Below are 20,922 nucleotides of genomic sequence, written 5' to 3'. Positions count from 1 at the left end.
ACAGACTTGGTCAGACAGTCTGTTTTTTATCTGTTGTCTCTGACCAGTTGTTAAAAAGGCAATAAATAAAATAGGAATAGATTGACATATTTTTAAAAATGAAGGGTACGCAAAAAAAAAAAAAAATGACACGATATGATAAGGTGTATATTTCCATTTCAGTCCAACACGCAAAGCCTTTTTGTTTTTGTTTTTGTTTTTGTTTCAGCTGCTTCAGTGTTTTCCCTCAGAGAGGTGCAGCTCCAGAAGGACCCGGGCCACCGCAGCTCAGTGTTCCAACCTTTAGGTAAGAGAACAGGATAGACAACATGACTGCAACCTTTGGTTTAAGTCATAGCTACTTAAAGCTACTTATTTAGAACCTACACGTGAATATAAATAATGTGTATGGGATTCAATCGTTGAGTTTGGTGGGGTTTTTTTGTGTTGTTAAATGAAAAGTTTCACGGGAAGCAAAAGCAAAGCTAAACATAGTCAACTCCATTTCTGATTGTTTTTTTGACACGAGGATGGGGATGTAAGATCTTTGTAATATTTTTTTTAACCAAACTGAGTCATTGCTTCTTGAAGATATACCCTATCAGCTGCTTGAATGAGTGATCGTTAACAGCAAGCATCAACTTCGATTTCAGGCCGAGGAAAGAACCGAAGACAAAGCATCTTCTAGAGGGCACAGAGGAGGAAGAAGAAGAGAGAGAGAGCGACAGAGCGAGAGGAGCTGCCTTTTCAGACCGCAGCACCAAGGCCAACACAGCTCAGCACACACACACACACACACACACACACACACACACACACACACACACACACACACACACACACACACACACACACACACACACACACACACACACACACACAGGTGGCACACAGGGTTTCTGGAGACAAACTTATGCTGCACTTGAAATGACTGAGCACACCTACACACACTTACACACACACACACACACACATTCTCACAATCAGCGACACTGAATAATGCTGTCAGTACATAGTTGCGCACATTTGAGATTTATCCGACTGACGCACGTGTACGTTTTTATGATAGATTGCCCTGCCGTGACGTACTGCTCACATATACGCAGTCCTGCTTGACATGGCATTACTATGGGACATTTATATTCAGAACAGAACCCAGGGATCTAGCAATCTAAGGTAGCTGCTACCCAACCTTAAACCATCATACAGGCGCACGTGAACGAGTAGCTCCTCATTACCGCTGAGGCAAACAGAAGTGGACGCGTTGATGTGTACCGAGTGTCGAGATTAGTTCACACAGGACCAGTGTGTAGGATTTTTTTTTTTTGGGGGGGGGGGGGATCTCGGCAGAAATGTAATGTAATATTTACTATTCATTTGTAATTCGTGTATAAGCACCTGGAACGAATGGTCACATTATGAACCCTTATAGCTACAGAGGGAGCTGGTTGTCTTCCACAGAGCCGGCCATGTTGCACCACCGAGTTTCCACGGTTCCCGAATGGACTGAATGGACACCGGCCTCCGTAGAGGGCCTTTCGCATTTTATGTCACCCCTAGGCTGCCGTAGGTTCTCCCACAGCGTTGGAAAGAGAGGCATGAGGGGAGGGGTATTCAGTTGGTGCAATTTCCAACCTACCCACTAGGTGCCACTAAATCCCACACACTGGCCCTGTCAATGAATGCTTCTTCATTTTGCTGTTTTTCCTAACTGAAGTTTAGGCTTGACTCCACGCACACATGCAGCTTAAAGATACGCATTCTGATGTTGTTACAGCATGCAGTGGGCCCTTCCAATCGTAAACTTTCTTCCCAGCTCGATGGTGATTCTCCTGAGATTTGTGGGTGACTTCAGAGCGAAAGTCCGAATTAAGAAATCTTGACCACCCTCAAATAATATTGACCCGAAACCAAAGAGAAATGTTTCTTTCTATTATACGGGGGGGGGGGGGTTTCCACATTTTACATACAAATTGTGTAGTCATATTTCTGTAATATATATTCGATAAGGTGGAGCTCTACATTCAAAGCCCCAAAGAGAAACATGCGTGTGTTGAAAACGCCAAACGTTAACATTGGCTCCGGGTGCTATAAGGCACTCAATAAATAACAAACTCACCGTGTGTATCTTTACTATGTGTTGCTACCTGGATGCTAGCCAGCTAGCTAATAGAGAGCCGAAACAAAACTGATCTTCCGGATTCTGTTCCAGAAGTAAAAAAAAAAAAAAAAAATTTGATTCAAAATCACATTTGTAATAAATATAAACACAGGTTGAAACAGCCTTTTTTTCCATCATATGTGGTAAGCTTTGCTTCACATGTTTGGGATAGTTGTTTTTTTTTTAATAACAATCTACGTCCATTACCAAACACTATTTCCCAAGCCCTGGAAATTTGCATCTTAAACTGTATTTGGGAAGATCTGGATAACAGACACAAAATAAAATGGCACCCACTCATTAAAATCACGAGTGTGGCTGCATAGATGGGTGTATTATGCCTCGAGCATTGCGCCCCCCCCCCCAGTTCGATTTCTTCCTTTAATACATATTATGTATATTCCCCTACTCTCTTCCTCTTCATTTTGTGTCGATCTCCACTGACACGATAAAAGCATAAAGTGACCATTAAAAAAACAAAACGCTAACTTGGAGCATCAGCTAAACTTTTATCCAGGAAAGCATTGCAAATACGAAACCTCTAAAGGATTCACAATAGAAACAGTAAAACCCAACGTTGTTTGCATTCGAAAGTGTCTTTAAAGAACAGTTGTAAGGATGTCTCCGTTATAATGGTTATATTTGGGGAAAATTATTTTTGGGCCCGGAATGACCACTGGGACAAACGAGCAACAATTCTTGGCTGCAGATCCAGGAAGAAGAAGTGCATGAGGAGGTTGGGGATGTTGCAGTACAGTTCAGACATGTCTGATAACCGCAAGAGCAATTCATGTAGTTTATGGACTTCTGAGAGTACAACGAGAATGCAGGAGAATGCCTTTAGGAGAGGGCATTAAAGAATGTTATAAATATTGACAAAAACCCAGCCATGATCATATTGCGCTTGTGGTTTTCCTTCATAGGATTTGTAGTTCTTTTCTTTGGCCACAGAGCAACCATTTTTAACTCAATGAAATGTTCAAAGATTAAAAAATAATTGAATTACCAATTAATAAAGAAAAACACAATGACCGTTTCATTGTTCGAAAATGACAAATGAAAGATTTGCTGGAAAAAAAAAGGTTTTTTTCCAATACATTTCTGAAGCTAGTGGAACAGAGGCTAAGCCGGACCTGACGTCTTGACTTTGACTCCCTATGAGCTGATATAATTAGTTCTAGGATAAAAGACTCTGCAAATGGCAGCTACGGGTGTATTGTGTCATTTGACAGTCTTGAAGTTGTACATACAAGAGCAGTCCTGACATTACAATGGTAGCATCACTGTTCATTTCCAGTACCTCTGCTCACAAATAACAACGTTGAACCTATCATAGAATCTGACTCCATTGTGCATAATTATACAACTCTGCAGTAAAAATGGATTCCTGTGGACAGACTCGCCTTGCCACGCGCCCCTGTTTTTCAATTCAGTGTCGGGGGTTGCGGTCCGTACAGTGTTAACAGCTGACTTTCACTCCAGTTTTTGAAGTTGCCTTAGTAAACTGTGCATGATAGTTTGGCTTGTGAAGAATCTATATTTGATCTGGTGTAGCCAATGTGTTAGGAGGCATTTACTTTGTGTCTGTAAATAACTCACTATGAGTGGAAGTATTTCTTAGTCTCCTATTTGCACAAACCAGAAGTGTCCTCTGAAGCCTGGTCCCTTTCCTTTGTGTTTTTCCTAATATGGTTCCATAATATGACCGCATATCTTACCAAAACCCCTCATTCCTTTACCAGCGTACTGGGAAACTATGTTCCACGGGTACTTTCTAGTAGCAATTCTTTCTCAGTAGTAGTCACCACTAGCCCATATATTTTTGACAGCAATGTCCTATTTCTATGGAGCCACTTTTGGCTCATCTATAAAAGTATATAAAAGTACATACAGTGATAAGTACACTGTTCTGTTAATACATAGAGATGTTAGAATTTGACATCTTTAGTGTCCATTACAGCTTCCATGTGACTGTTTTGGGTTTGAGCCCAGAGGTTATGCTTATGCGCGAAACAATTATAAAGATCTAGAGATGCAAAAGTGATGGGGGCTCGTGACCGAGCGAGCCATACTGTCTTTGCTCCTTAATCTGCCCCGACGCCCTCTCAGTGCTGCTGAGATCAGAGGGAAAGCTGAGGGATCCTTATGAAGACTACTAACAAAGGGGTTGAGGCCATATCAATGACATGATGTGTCATTAAGGTTGTCTATTGAATTAATGGTGCAATATAAAAGAAACAATAAAAGTCTTAGTGAAATGCAACATTGGCTTTCCTTTTGCCACAGTCTTCTTGCAGTCATTAAAACGGTTGTGCTTTAAGATCAGCAAAGACATAGATAAGAAGTTGTGCCAGCATTTTTTTTTTATTTCCTTGTTTCTTGAGATGTTGAAAATATAAATTATATATTTGGTCATGAAATATTCCCTTTTGATTTAATCTACAGTGTGTCTGTGATGATTCTAGTAGTACGGAGCTAAATGCTTCTTGACTTGCTGTATCTTTTTAAAGATGCTCTCCCAGTTCTGACTGACTGGTGGAGAGGAGTCCGAGCATTTTAACTTTGTATGTTTGTTCATACTGTGAGCATCTTTAAGATCACATGAGGATGGCCATGTTAAAACAGAACACGCTACCTACACCTTAAGGGTGAGGCAAACTACTCTGCAGAGAGCAATGTGCCAATATTTGACAGAAGGTACTTTAATACAGGAACCTTTTCAGGAACTCAGCTCCCCCTACCTGCTTCTCCACTGGAGGAACTTCAGTCTAAATTGAATTGTGGCGATAGCTTTACACCTTAAAATGTTCCTCCTTGAGAGATACAGTAATACTTTCTAACAGTTCAGTAACTTTCAGTGTGGCGCTTGCAGCACTAATGTTCCAGAACTGGTCAAGTTGTTGTCAGCAATCTCATAAACTAGTTGTTTTGCTTGTAGTTTGTAGCCAGCAGCAACAGTATGGACCATGAATGTTTGTTCTCAATGGCTACACTCAAAAGTGTGATAAAAAGCCTGATGTCATAGAAAGAGAGATAAAGAGAGAGATGGTGCTACCATCGTTTAGATATGGAGATAATACTTGTGGCTACACGTAGAGGTTCTGTGTAAAGAATGAGAAGTAGAAATCCAGGATGCTTTCTTATTTCCATACACCTGGCCAGTTACTTAATGATTTGGGTGTGCTTGTCAGATTGTCTGAACATTCTGGAAATTGTTGGATGCAAAACCAACATGGAAAGGGTGTGGGGAGATTTCAGATGCAGTCTGACAATCTGACAAGCATTTTGTCCCTTTTACGACATCATCCTACCTCCCCACCAAATAGTAAGAACCGTTTTCGTCTAGATTATTGGGATTCAAAGGTGTAAATGCAAACCCGTAAGGGTGCAGCATGCGTTCTCGTGCACTTGTGGAGATGATCAATCTTTGTCCCCGAGGAGGTGATACAGGTTACGTAAGGCTCGTAAACCACAGCGGTAAACACATTTGGCATCTGTTTAGGATTGTGTACGCCAATGCTTACTGCACTGATGTCAACCCGATATCATGCCAAAGCATGGAATACACCTGTCACTTTACTGGAGGACTGCGTCACGTCTTGCCTTGCGTCAGCATGACATGTAAGGTGCCTTAGGTTTGGGAATCCAAAAACTGCATTGTTTGGTTTTGATTTGGGTTGATGTAACATGGTCACGATTTGGTCAGGTTTAGGCACCAAAACTATTTGATTACAGTTAGAATAAGTAATTTGACCTAAGTTACTTCAATGCGTTACGTAAGTTAAATACATTACATTATGTAAATAACTCACTTAAAAGAAATCCAATTTGACTTTTGCTTTGGCACAGACTGCTTTGCGTTCCTGTGAACTTGAACACTGGTCAGAAGTGTTTGATACATCCAACCACCCCCAACCTTCTCTGTGTTTGACGTCCCAGCAATGACAACAGGCTTGTCGTACATGGGTGTACTTTTCACGCCTGGCAAAAAGTGATGCCGACACAGTATCTTGTGGACTGATGGGTGTATTACACACTTTGGAGTGATACCGGGCTGGATATGTAACCTCTGTATCATACAAAGACTTCCTGTCTGACTGAAAAGCTCTGCTGTGTTTATCTGAAACCCTAACCCATGATTGTTTTGAGGTGAAGTGGAAGAGAGTAGGTCAGCTTGCTCTTGTCAAGCTATAGTGACCCCCAGCTGTGTTAAACAATGGGCACACCTCTGCATGTGTAGTTAGGCTGCATTCACAACAATTTTGTCAAGCATAGGCCATTCATTCTTTTGAGTAGTCACTCTGTTGACATGACGGGGAAGCAAAGATATGTGGGTTAAAGATGAATCAAGATACAAATTTTGACACACAGCAGTGGACCATAATCTGGCAATGTGCACCACTGCTCAATCGCATGTGTTGTACCTAACACTGTAAATTGAGCCCCGGGCATGTCTGCTGTTTACCTGGAGATGTTTGCAACAGAAGGTGAAGTAATTGTCACCATGACAACTTTCTGGACTTCAATAGCGTTAAAAACATGTTAAGCCAGTACATGAAACAATCCACCCAACCCATCCAGCCCCATGTGTTTTTTTAATACAGCGGTCTCTTTGATGAGAACACCACCAATGCTCCATTTTGGAACTTGACTCTCAGAGCGTGAACAACTGAGATTACAAAACATAGGACCTCCCATCTTTCAGTCAGAACTAACCCTCTTGAAATAAAATCTACTTCCGGTCTAGTTTCCTTCTATGTGGCTTGAATGGATGATTTGATCCACAGATCTTCTGGTCCTGAAATCCAAGTGAGAGCAAACAAATGATGTTTCGAGACTGTTCAGGCAATATGGAGGTAGAGAAGCTAACCAGGAATCAGGGAGTCGGGTGTGTTCAAGTGCCCTTAGGTCAAGCACTGAACCTTTACAGCACTGGCCTACTGCCTGCTGAGCACCGTCAGGGGGTTTCTGTTTGCATATGAGTGAAGAGACAGATAACAGTGACCATTGAATTGCCGTTAAAAGTTTTTCTACCTCTACAAGTGGATGAAAAGAATATTGTTGTGACCACCTAAACCTCTGCTCACCTCTCAGTGAGTCAGAGCAAAGATGAAGGCAATGAGGAGAGAAACTGAGGGTAAACCTACAGGGACTTCAGAGGGATGTATAGCTGTAGATGTTACACTTCCAACCTTCCCCTCCTCTTCCCTCAATGGCAGAAGTATTATGTGTGTTTAGTTGTGGTAAATGAAGCTATTTTAAATACTGAAATAAATAACAATAAATATATGTGTATTTTAACAGATGTTTCATCTTTCTTGGTGAGTTTTATGCTGTAACAAAACAAACAATAGAGCACTGTATTTAAAATTAAGATAAAAAAAAGAACTGCAGATGATGTCTAAATGTTTTATAAAAGATACGTTTAGATTTTGTATAAGATGTGATTTTTTGTGTGTGTGTGTGATTTGTCCACACTGTTATCCTATAAAAAAAAATGAATGTACTGTGACTACCAACAGGCAGAGAAATTGATTAAACATTTGATCAATTAATATATAAACAAAATGATTAAATTCTGGAAAACACTAACCTGCTTCATGTCTTTTTCCCATCTACTTAAATATTTAATTATACCATCATGAGCTAGTATGATGCAACTACTGAGTACAGTAGCAAGGAAAAGGTGAAATAACACAGATGAACAGAAGATGGTGCTACTGTGCAACTCCATGTCAGTACAGGATGTTCTTCACTGTAGGCTAATAAGCAGGTTTTTAACCTTTTACGGACAGTGAATTGTAGGTATCACAATTTAAGCAAACACAAACATTTAGCTGAATTTATTCTGTAACAACCATCATTTACACTTTGTCCAAGGTAAATTGTTGCAGGACCAGAGAATTGACCATGACAGGAAAACAGCTCACCCGTAAGAAATGAAAACTAAAATAAAAAGTGATTGACAACAGTGCAGTCTAGAGAGTGCAGATGTCAAGTATTACAATTCACAGTTCGTAGACAGCACATTTACAGTTTTTAGTGCAATATCCAAACTCTATTAACAGCTGCAAGAATTCAAAGGCTTGATAGGAAATTGCCAAAATAAAATACAAAGACAAGCCAGAAAGTGTGGAGAGAGAGAGAGAGAGAGAGAGAGAGAGAGAGAGAGAGAGAGATCCAAACCATGCCAAACTCATCAGCAGAACATTTGGGAGTGCATGTCATGGCCTGGGCATGTGTGGCTGTTTCTGGAACTGGCACACTGTCGTCTACGGTACCGATGATAGCAGCAGCAGGATGAATTCAAAAGTCTGTTTACAGACACGTGTTGTCGGGCTGTTTGCGAAGCAATTCCTCCAATCTCATTGGCAAGACCTGCATTCTGCAAACAGACAACGATTAACCAAAGCTTGACAAAATCAGGAAGGTCTTAGACTGGCCATGTCATTCACCAGACTGAAACCATATTGCATAGGCTGACGAGCAGACTGAAAGCAGAGAGCCCTCGGGAACAATCATCAAATAAAAGCAGCGGCTTTCAAAGCATTAAAAAAAAAAAAAATGAAAAAGCAGATACTGAAGGTCTGTTCTGTCGGTGGGTCGTAGACTTGACATTGTCAACGCATTCAAAGGGCTTTGCGAGCAATCATTAGACCTAATCACGCGCAAGGCGCAATCAGCGTAACATCCGTCAATAAGATAAGCAGTGAAGTAGAAACTGCCTTGTCCGGGTGCCCCTGGGCTGTGTTTACTTTCTTCGTTTGCAGTGTTTAATTAACGCTGGCAGTTTTCCGTCAGTGGGACTAAGCCGCTGTGAAGAGTTCGGTCTCCTCTGAAGGAGCGACATGAAGCTGCTGGACGGGCGGATCTTGTCGCTGTTTCAGCGCCACTGGCGGCAGACTCTCACCTACTGGAGTGTGTTCTTCAGCTTCGGCCTGTGCATCGCCTTCTTGGGACCCACCATCTTGGACCTGAGGTGTCAGACCCAGTCCACCCTGCAGCAGATCACCTGGGTCTTCTTCTCCCAGCAGTTGTTTTTGCTGGTGGGCAGCTGCGCGGGAGGACTCTTTAAGAAAACGTGAGTCTGGTTACTGAGTGGAAATGCGCCATGTGTTTTAACGTCTCCTTCAAATGCCGACATGCTGTATTCCCGTGGGCTCACTTGTCATCCAGTAATGTTCCTAGATATTATTATGTAATCGAATAATACATGTAAAACTTTTTTTTTTTTTTAAAAGAACAGTTGAATAATATTAGTCTGGTTTGGGGTTCAGGAGAACCTGGACACCTTTTTCATCAGTTTGATCCATCATGACTTTAGCAAATGTTACATATTTACACATCAGCTCTGTTTGGTATCAGACCCCAGCTGTAAACTATAATAGTTCATTGTAGTGCATTTTCACCTTCTCTATATCTGTGATGGGTGTTGACAATCGTTATTATGGAGCAACACCCTCTCAATACCTATATAATTAAATGGCCTGCACTTATATAGTGGTTTACAAATAACTTGATCATCTTTGTATTATATTTTAGTTGCAGCCTTCATCAAGTCCTCCTGCACACAGTCACACTGAGGTTTTTTTTTTTTTCTCAAACTTAGCTCTTTCCTCCACACACAGGAAGGTTTGCTGCTTGTACCGGGAGCAGTAATTTGCAATAGTTTCTTCTCTTAGATCCTAAAGACTTAATGTTTTATGCAACAATTTGGCAGCCTTAGAAAGTAGTATACAATTTTTAAAAAAAAAAAAAAAAAAGCATTATATAAAGGGTAGAATAATTATGACATTATGAGATGGCTATATCATGCAACTCGGCAAGATTACATTCCACGTTGTCATCATCATCAGCTGGCTACTCAACACAGACTTTTGGTGAATGTCGTTTTGACTCACTAAAACTTTACCTGAGTAAAGGTTAGGAGCAGAGTGGAAAGTTGGCAGGAATGAGAGGATACGCAGTGACGATAAGGTGGCGGTGGTGCCGAGGCTGGACGCTGTGATAAACCCTCTAGGTAAATAAAAGTCAGTGGCGCAGTAGACTTTTACTGCAACAATGACGAGCAGGAACTGCCCTGCTTGTTATTCGAGTTGGGTAGAATAACAGTATTGGTTTTGTTAAGCTTAATCGCAGGCAACTGTAGAATAACTTCTATTAGTATAGGGCAAGTAAAGGCTACAAGGATTGTTCAAACAGAAAATCCATCATGTTACTTAAACATACATAAAGTCCTCATAAAGCAGGAGTATGTTTGAATATGAATTTATTAACAGTCTGATTACACTGCAAGGGTGGTTTTGCTGTATCTTCCCCAGCCTCTTGTCCTCCCTGTCAGCCCTCTTCTCCTGCTCTCTCATCATCTCACTCGTGTTTGCCGTCATACCGCTATGTCACCACGTAGTACTGCTGTACGTCGCCATGGCGCTGGCTGGCAATGCCATGGGGGTGATCGACACCATTGCCAACCTGCAGCTGGTGAAGCTGTACCAGAAGGACTCAGCCGTCTTCCTGCAGGTTAGAAAAACATAAATTGTGTGTTGTTGTTTTTTTTTAATGTTTGTTCTGTATGTCAAAGCAGCTAAACATGTCAATGTGAAGGTAGACCAATAACATATTACATTGCAATAACATATCATAGTTTATTGACTGTAAATAAAGAAGTCAGAAAAATTTAAGCTGCACTAATCTGTTTTTATTTAAACAATGGGTCACACGATTATGTGTATTGATCCTTTTACCCTCTTTCAGCTTGTCATTTTGGTTTACAGTAACGTCTGGTTTAGTCTCGGGGCCTTCATTAAGAGAACATACAGTTCTACAAGGAGAGTAAATATTTGAATCCAACTTCATAAAATTCCCAAATACATGACTCCAGGTCGGGCTAATAGTGCTTTGCCTCTGGCCTGTGTCGAAACAGGTCATTATTTGCTAACATTATAGCAAGATAAACTTTAGAGGGCCATAATTTGTCAAACGCGTGTGGTTGTGTTGTGTGGTACAGCGCCATAACTAGCCAAACAACAAACAAAGAAACTTAAAGAAATTACATACAAGTTGAAAGTGACTTAAAGCTGTTTTTGCTACAGAAACACACAAGTTGTTCAGGTTAGGTTAGGTTAGGTAGTTACTTTATTAATCCCCGAGGGGAAATTGTTTCGCTACAGCAGCATACAGGAAGCAATAAGATAATAATAGAATAATAAAAAGCAATAAAATAGCAGTAAAAAATATTAAATCTAAAATGCACAGTATATACAGTACAGTATATATCTATATATATTATATACAAACAACCAAGAAACACAGACAACAGTGTTATTGTTGTGTGATGGATTTTGCCAGAGGTGAGTTATTGTACAGTCTTATTGCGGTGGGCAGGAATGATCTCCTGTATCTGTCCTTGTGACAGCGGAGCTGGAGGAGTCTTTTGGAGAAAGTGCTCCGCTGTCCCTGCAGCATTTGGTGTATAACGGTTTAAAATGTTATCTCATGAATAAAAAGATCAAACTGACACAATTACGTTACAAGTGGACGTTATATCTCAAATTTCCCAGTGATCTTAAAGAATTGCAAGCCTCTCGGCCATCATGCGCTCCTGATGTGAGGATCCCTATTCATGTCTCTCCCTAGGCCTTGCATTTCTTCATTGGCCTGGGAGCACTGGTCAGTCCGCTGGTGGCTGATCCATTCCTGGCAGAGGACAGCTGTGTCCTGGGAGCCAACTGGACCGCCAACTCCTCCTCCCCCCCCTCGGACCTACAGCACCTCCGCAGCATCCTGGCCGGGCACAGATCAGCTCTGCACAACATCTCCCAGTATCCTCTGCACACCGAGGGTGTCGTCGTCACCAGAGTGTCGTATGCTTTCTGGATCATGGCTCTTATTAATGTGAGTTGCCGTCAATTCCACATATCATTTGTATTATACTGACACGTAAATATACAGGCTACATGTTGCTCAATGTACTGTCTCAAAGGTATATTTCTTGTAGAAAAGACAGTGACAGCAATTCTTGTAGCAGGTCAGATCTAAAGGCAAGTGTGGCTGTGTGATTTGACTGTAATTAATGATACCTCATCGCGTATTCGGTGATAAAGCTTCTTCTGCTGAGCAGTACTAATGTCTCCTCTGGCCCGTTGGCATGTTTGTGTTAATCTACTGTGTGCATGGATTATAACGGATGGTGAGAGTTTGGTATGTACAGTTTGGTATACACCCGTAACATTATGTCAGAGACAATAGAGACCATCTGTCAAATGTGACCAATTAGAGGAAACGATACCAATGCAGCTCTTTATTCCTGTCCAAGGCCTCCACTGTATTCCAAGCATCAAGCCAATAGGCCTCCCTGTGGACCAGTGAGTTGATGATGTCTCCTGTAGAGTATTGCCTGGTTAAATCAGTACATTTTGGAAATGGTACATTGGAATTTAGGGTTTGGTACATAGTAGCATATCTTCCGAAAAGTTTGAGACTCTGCTTTTTATGTCAATATCTAGAGTGCAGTATGTGGTTTTTTTGTGTTTTTTTTTTTTTTTTGGGGGGGGGGGGGGTTCAACTTTATTTAAAGCCTGTGACAAATATTTACAATTAGCACAAAAAAAAAATACATCAAAGTACATTTTTACAGCGTATATACACCTTTGGCTCAGAGCCTTCAAACTGCGACTTCACCACATCACCGTTTCTGTCACTGTTGCTGCTCTCTGGCTTTGTAAGGCAGTACAATACTATTTGACATAGTAATTACTACGTAGGATTGCCCCCTGGTTCTCTGTGTTCTTCTCAGAATTATTTGCATTTCTTCAGATGGCTATGATCTGCGATATAACCCCTCACATAATGCAATATGTTTCCACCCGTGCAGAATATTATATTGACATTATTTTCAGTTTGAGCCGGATCTGTCTCGAGCATGGGACAAGATAAGAAGGTTTTACAAATTGACTCAGCTGACAGGAAGTGTCGTCGGTTCACTTGGTGAATAGTCTCTTTGTGTGTCTGCTTGTGTGCGTGTTCTGGCAGTTCCCTGTGCCGGCAGCAGTGCTCGCATTGATGTACCATGAGCGATTGCTGCCTTGTTCTAGCAACAGTCCACGTCTCCTGGACAGACACCCTCTGTCCAACTCTAGCCATGCTGGGGACAGCGGCCGAGGTAATGCACACGTGCGACTTTGAGCTCGTTGTTCAATCGAAATTACAGACCTCCGTGTGTCCGTCTCTCCCCAGGACACGAGGATGTGTTCGGTTGCTGTTACCCAGCCAAGCTCCGGGGCCACCCTGCTACTTTCTTCATCATCCATGCATTAGGTGGAGCTATCCTCTTCATCACTGATGGGATTATAGTGAGCATTACTGCTAACGCTACACGCATATCAACATATCAAACTCTACTCTATGTTGGCGGTTTCTCATGGGAGCACAGTCATAGCTCAAATTTTACACACGGACACGATGCACCTATTTTACGATTCACTTAGAGTTATGCTTTCGGAGGTTTTTACTTGTGTGGCGTCGTAAATAAACATCCATACATCTCCTTAAAAAAAGAAAAACGATATTTCTTAAACTCTTTCCCTTGAGAAATGTTCACCTCTCCCCTCTACTGCACACGTGTTGATGGCACATGATAAAACAAAATATTCTACTTCATTTATTGGTTCATTTTGGGGCATTTTATCAATACAAATATTTTATACATTTTTGGGGGCCCCCCCAGTCAAAAATATGATATCGTCGCCTGAGGGCAACGCTCTGTGACAATGCTACCAAATCACAGAGAAATGTATTAATTTATAGATCATAAAATAATGCTCAGAGGGCAAAACAAAATCACAAAATCTTTACAAACTGTAACATATCATAAAACAAAAGTAAAAATACGTCAAATATATTCACATACTGGATTTCATACAGACGTGTGTTTGTATCACAGAGCGGGTCATGTCATATAATGTACTTCATTGAAATGAGATTTCCCGCCATGTGAAACTTTTGCTGTGAAACAAGAGATGGACGTTCCACTCTTTCGCACGTCACTCATGGTGTTCCTGTGCACCAAGGAACTGTCTATAAAAACATGTAAAAAGTAAGTTTCCAATGCTGATTAAAACGCAACAAGAATAACGACAGTTCAATAAAGGAGAGATCGTTAGGTGTGAATAGGAATGTATTTAAGTCGTGATAGTTTCACTTATAAATTTTGCCGGTTAAACTCCAACAGCGATAGGCCACTGCCCACAGCGATGTCCCACGTTGACGTAGGATTCGGGATAGGACCCCGAATGCCCGTGCGCTGGAAGGGTGTAAGGTGGAGCAGACTAAATATTTTTAAATGATATAAGTGATAGTGACTCCTAAACCTTATTTGAACATTGTTTAATACTTTTTGGACCATTCTCACTGGTTGTATTCATTTAAAGAAACATATAGGGCACATGGGGCTTCAGAAAACTTCCGGTTGCCTGAGGTGCAGTAGAGGGTTAAGTTTTCTTCACAACCAAAGCAATCCAGTGATAGTTGACTGTACATGCATGGTTGCATTGCAAACAAGAACTGCTAAATACTATTTCGGCATGTTTATTAGTGTCAATTTGCCCCAAAAAAAAAAAAAAAAAAAAGTAGAAGAGTATATGTTAAAAATGGGGCTCAAATTTTTTGCCTGCAGCATATCTGCTCAATCCATGGCAACATTACTGTGTGCTTCTTTTTTGGATTGAGCAAAGCATTGTGGAGACTGTTTATCGATTATCTACTAAACAAAAGTGAGACTACATATAGAAATGACAAAGTGACGTAGTTGTCAGTGTGTGACCCCTGCTCTACCTAACCTCCTACTCGGTTTCTTGTCCTGTAGGGCTCCTATGCAGGATTCGTCTACACCTACGCCATATCTCCTCCCCTGCTAATGGGCCATAAAATGGCCGGCTGTCTGGACAGCCTATTCTGGGCCTCGATCACAGCAGGAAGACTGGCTTTCATCTACTTCTCCTACAGATACACACCTCCTTGGCTGCTTACCTTCAGTCTGGTATGAACACGCATTTAAAGGACAAATCCTCCATGAAATAAATACAGAAGTTGACATTGCAGTGCTGAAGAATAGAGCTTAACAGGTGAAGTAGGGGTCAGGCTTTGTGTGACTTTAGCTTTGTTCACAACATCACAAGTGGTGACCTCTAAGTATGTTGCTTCACACCAGGCATAAAAAAAAAATGCATATCCACATACAACTTGCGTGATCACTTGTGATCATACCTCACGACGCCACTCTACATGCAAATATACACGTACATCACATAAATAAACAAGTAAACACAAAGAAACGCAAGGATTCGAGACAGCATTGAACAAAATAAGATATCTTACTCTCTTGGGCCTCATTTTAATTAGCCAATAATAAGCCTACTTACAGTATGTCATGTTTCACATTGGTTAGGTGTTATTGTAATTTATTCTGCCAAATAATTTGGTTCTTCAATATTTGAAGGGCTCTTGAAGAAATACAAGAACTCGTACTATACCCCAAAATGCACTTCTTTCAGATAGATAAACTGTCGACAAATAAACTTAAACCTGAATTTGAATTTGAATGTGCGAGTGGGTGGAGGCTTTTCAACAGTTATGCATCTGATGTGTATATGAAATAATAGAGGTAGCCTGAAAAGAATAAAATAAAATAAAATAAAATAAAAAAAAACAGAGGAGGCTTTGGTTAAACAAGCATCAGGTAGACATTATACATTTGTATTAACTAAACAGCTTGCGTTATAGACACGTTCTGGATTTCTCCTACTGTCTGAACAATTCAGCTAAGCTCAGCAGAATTACACAGAATATTCTTTCTATTGGTCATTATTTCTGTTGCTTATTGACAGGTGGTCAGTTGAGTATGTGGCCTTCAAAGATCCTCCCCCCTGCGTTCTCAAATGTGGCCTGAGCAGATTGGATCTCAGTGTGTCCTCGGTGCATCATGGGATGCATTCCTACTAGTACTTGGAGCCTGTCGACTTAAGATTGAATAACCCAGGACGCATGTTAATGCAGGTGTGACCAGGGCCTTTGTGTGTCACACTGCGTATCAATTTCTACTAAACGCAATGAGCTTCTGCACAGCTGTTGTATGCTACTTTAAAAACAAATATTTGACCTGGGTGGGAATGCAAATGACAAGATAAGTTGGTACCATTAGGAGGAAGTTCATTGTCCGAGTAGACAGACTTCAGATTGTTGAGCTTAACTGCTTTGTTACACTTGATTAAGGCACTTAAAGAACTCAGAATACTTACTTGACCATATAAAGCCACCTTAATAAAGCTGTACTAAGATATTTTTTTATAGTCACTGTTTAGCTCATTTACAGTGAGTTGACTTCACACCCGTGTTGGTCAGCTGCAAGCATCTGTATTTTATCTATTTTCTTTATATTTTAGATTCTTCGTAGTCCCTTGTATCTAATCTTTCTTGAAGTTACAATATCGTTGTCTTTGGTGCATCTATGGCTATAAGCTATAATTGTAGCTGCCTTTTTGGACCACATTTCCCAGAGATCCAAAGAGTGTTGCCAGTTGGATGTCTGTCAATGACACGTCATCCTTTCAAATAGCATCATATTATCTCCCCCTGCACCTTTTGAGAACCAAAGATAAAGATTCAAACTCATTGATCTAACAGCCCCTAAAGGGAACCAGAAGCAGGCTAAGTGTTATTACACTGTAAAAAAAAAACCACAAAAAAAACCGTCTACTTAAAAAATGTTATTCTAACAATAGTTTTTAAGTTTAATGAGCAAATATTTTATATATATAAAAAAATAAAAAAAAAAAAAAGCTGAGCTAAGCCAAAATGTCGTTTTCAGTGTAGTTAACTAAAAATCTTAAGTTAAGAAAACTTTAGTGCTTTATGAGTTTGTTGAGTTAAAAGTCCATATAATTTACCCGTGTGTGTGTGTATGTATATATAAATATATATAATATAGTTTGGAGTAAATGAAAGATCATAATGTTGTCATATGTAGGTCTGTATCTAAACCTAAATAATAACATGAATAAAAGTCAATCAATAATTGGTAGTGTATGCCACATACCAACAGGCTGGCCATGATGTCACTACTCTGCTATCACTGTGCATGTGCCTATTCCACGCAAGTCCATGCAACAAGAAACATATTACCTGTAGCAGTGTAGCAGCATCACTGCCTCAAGTGGCAACCAGCAGTGACGTTATCCATTACCACCTTCTGTTGATTCCATCAAATTGACACACTGAGCAAGAAAACATTCCGGCTACAGACTAGATAGCACATGTTTGAACATTTTGATTAAACGCAAATAACTGATCATTTGTGTGTTTCTCTCAGGTGGGGGTCATACTGGTTCAGTGCTTGTTGTTGATCTTCTACACCAGCTCCGTGTTTCTGTTCATCGGTACCTGTGCGTTGGGACTGTGCATCAGCAGCATCTTCCCCTCCACGCTGGCCTTCACGGAGGACATATTACACTACGAAGGTAAAGTAAAACAACATTCTGACGCACACACTGCCAGTACCAACACATTTTGGAAGGCGCGTACTACATATGGAGCTCTACAACAACAAAAAAAAAGGAGTTAATCATCGAAACTTAAATCTCCCAAAAAAATCTGAAACAAATCTATAGTTGTGAAAGACTCTTTCCGTCTGTGTGTTCTGTGTTAAAGGTTGTGCCACAACAGTTCTCGTGACCAGTGCCAGCACTGGAGAGATGATGCTGCAGCTGCTTGTTGGATCAGTAAGAAACCTATCGTGAATGTCTCGTCTTCCTGAATATCATTTTGAGCACAATGGGGATTTGGTTTAACACAATGCGTCCACATTCAGTTCTGTGTTTCCCTTTCATGCATTTAGCCGCGGCGCACCGTCGTTGTTGAAACAGGACCACCGCTGTCGCAATTATTTTTTTCTTCTTTTCAGAGTAGAGGAGACGATTTCGTCTCATCTCTTTAAAAAGTAACATTATATTACTTTTGCTGTATGCATGAGTTATCTCCAGGTCGACTTAAGACACACGTGAAGCGCATAAACTTTGCATTGAGCTGATAATGTGAGCAGAACGAGTGCAACAACGAGCAGCGGGTAAGTGTCCACAATGAAGCGGTGGAGGTGATCACGTTATCGGGATTATTATTCACCGGACGGAAAACTGCCCTGCAGCTTCACACGAGTGTCGTGCAGTCACGTTACAGCAAATGCACTCATCTGACGACGGAAAATATATCGGCGGCGTCAAACTTCCTGACTCGTAAATTGAACGCCGTCAAAACACAAACGACGTCTCGTCTTCTCGTGGGAGGGAAGACATCGAGCTAAAATGAGAGACTACAACCTAATTTTAATCAAAACGAGCCGTCCTCAGAGCTGAACAGCAAACAGCGGCCTGGGCAATGGGCTGAGAGACAAGTGCGACGAGCCGGGGAGTGACACAGAAAGTGTTGACGCTCAAATCACTTAAAATATCAATCATCTCCTTTTTCTTTTTTTTTTACAATTGAAAATTCCAAAAGATTTTGAGTGCACAAAATCTTGTTTGTTTTTTTTTCACATGCATGCACGGGCGCATTTTTGTTTTCATTTGCACGCGTGCTTCGCCTCTGCTGAAACACCTCCATCCTAAACACTGCAGTCTTTTTCCATTTTTTTTGGTGAGTCCTTTTTATGAGTCGTGTCTCGTGAAAATTGTGTTTGCTTCACAGTAATAAATAACACTTAAGAGATTTTTGACATGAATTAGAATTTGACCTGCTGCATTTATAGCGCTTCTGAGGCTACATCGCTTTCCAGGAATGATTGCAGAGGTGCTTGAGATAAACAAACAAAAACAAAAAAAAACATACTATGTGTCTGTCGCTCCCTGCAGGTGATCCAGAGTGCGGGCAGTTACTCCTTCCTGTTGTGTTGTACAGTAGTATCCTTCATTGGCTTCTGTCTGTTCCTGCTGCTCCTCTATATCCAGCATATCCACAGACGGAACCAAACAGGTAATCACACACCAGGTAGACACGTGTACAGAGAGGAAATCCTATTTGCACAAAGCTTTGGACTTTTATCAGGCAATTGAAAAAGTAAATGCTTGTGGAAGTGTTTCTCGTAAGGAACAGCGACGTCACAAAGCTCGTGACTTGATTTCAGAAAGACTGGAAACCGAGACTGCAGTGGAGGGGGCACTGACAGTTAGCACAAAAACCTGTTTGTGGACACAGAGTGCAGCCTGTGGTTCCCCCCTGCCATGTTTGGGCCAGATTCATGTGCAATGCTCCAGTTAGATCAGGAGGTGAAAACCCACCAGCTGGCTGGGTTCTTTGGGTGTTACGTCCTCAATCCCAGGACAAATGAGAAACTTTGACTGCATTTAGATTTGAGTGGAACCGGATGATATTCTGCCATTTTTTTTTTTTTGGAAATATCTCTGTCGTCTTGCTTTTTTCTCTATTTCGTGCGTCATAGCCACGATTGTCTGAGTGTTCTCTGCTGAAATAGCTCAGTTGGGAGAGCGTTAGCCTGGAGATCTGAAGGTCCTTGGTTCAATGCTGGGTTTCGGCAACAGCTGCTCAAGTTCATACAAGCTAAATTAACTCAATTAATTCAGCTTTAGAGCAAAGATCTAAATTATGGTGTGGAAATCCTTGATTACAGTAGCAGCTGTCCAGCTTTTGACTGCACCTCAAGTTTTGCTGCCTTTGTGTCATGGAGGTTGTTGTCATGAGGGACAATCATACGGAGCTGTATGTCCTTATTGCGTCGCCTTGACACGGCTCGCTCGAGGGTTTATGTCAAACTACCTCAAATGTGTAAAGGGTAAATTTTGACACTGGGAATGTGTCCTAATTTTCTGAGGCATTTCAAGGGCCCTTTTAAGGTAGTAGAGAGAGGTCACAGAAGTGTTGTACCGAGTGGCACCAGTAGGGGGAGGGTCAGAGACTGGTACATTTCAATCACCTTAAGACTTATTTGTCCCCCTGTTCAGAGCAATCACCTAACCAGGACACCTGTTTGGCGAACCTACCAAAGCAGTTGGAGGGTTCCCCAGGCCATACCAGAATCAATGAGAGGTTTGCTGGGGACCACTTGCAGCAGCGGACGCAGTCATCTGATTACGGTACACCTACTATCCAACCTACAGTGAATCGGGGCGAGTGAGGAGCAGTGGGACCACAGCAAGGCCAAATTCTGGTAGAGCCTCTGGTAGGACGCGCCTCACATCACGTCGCACCACAAGCCTTGCTTGTACCCACCAGGAGAGAACTGTCAAAGAGACCTGGCATGAGGAGGACGCCCTGTGCGTGAGAAGAGGGCCCCTGTGTGGTCAAGAGACTATTATGAAGTATGATTTTAAAAAAAATACATTTTAAATATGGAGCCACGTGCACAATATGAATGAATACTATGTACAAAATTGAAGTAGGAAGCAGGCAGTCCTCTGGTGGTTTTGCTCTTTCTGCTGGCTTCTCTTGGAACACACTGTATCCTTTGACGGGTTCAAATGGGAGCTGATCTTCCCAAAAAGAACGAGATGTTTTTCATCTACAAAATGGCATAGCATTAAATTCAAATTCAGGTAATTACAAAGATTTTAGTTTGGCAAATCATGTTGAATCATTGTTAAATTATCATTAAATGAGGCCTGATCATTTGTACATCAATACAATCCCTATTAAAAATTAAACAAACTATATTTACTGTCTGATATCAATATTTTACAGCCTATACTTTTACTGCATGTTAGACAATCATTTGTTTTTGC

General features: G+C 41.1%; 2 protein-coding genes across 3 annotated transcripts in view; both read left to right on the top strand.

Moving 5' to 3' along the window:
• The window catches only part of cdk18 (cyclin dependent kinase 18), a 47,591-nt gene extending 46,784 nt beyond the window's left edge, over positions 1–807 (top strand). For both annotated transcript variants that reach the window (XM_069703228.1, XM_069703227.1), the window contains exons 15-16: positions 209–286; positions 633–807. In XM_069703228.1, the coding sequence (XP_069559329.1) occupies positions 209–286; positions 633–667 (113 nt within the window). In that variant the 3' untranslated portion in view covers positions 668–807. The remainder of the gene's footprint in view (positions 1–208; positions 287–632) is intronic.
• Positions 808–8,869: 8,062 nt separating this feature from the next.
• Positions 8,870–20,853, top strand: mfsd4aa (major facilitator superfamily domain containing 4Aa). Its single transcript, XM_069703224.1, has 10 exons — positions 8,870–9,221; positions 10,462–10,660; positions 11,777–12,034; positions 13,172–13,301; positions 13,376–13,491; positions 15,003–15,176; positions 17,505–17,652; positions 17,843–17,913; positions 19,039–19,159; positions 20,146–20,853. Exons 1-10 carry the CDS (start codon positions 8,989–8,991, stop codon positions 20,316–20,318), a joined length of 1,623 nt encoding a protein of 540 aa, XP_069559325.1. The 5' UTR covers positions 8,870–8,988; the 3' UTR covers positions 20,319–20,853.
• The last annotated feature ends 69 nt before the right edge of the window (positions 20,854–20,922 follow it).

The sequence above is a fragment of the Brachyistius frenatus genome, unplaced genomic scaffold (genome assembly GCF_029030835.1).
Source record: "Brachyistius frenatus isolate BFR_SWC_R1_liver_20210118 unplaced genomic scaffold, ASM2903083v1 Contig_45, whole genome shotgun sequence".
Lineage (NCBI taxonomy): Eukaryota > Metazoa > Chordata > Actinopteri > Embiotocidae > Brachyistius > Brachyistius frenatus.
This window is presented reverse-complemented; position numbering and strand designations above follow the sequence as displayed.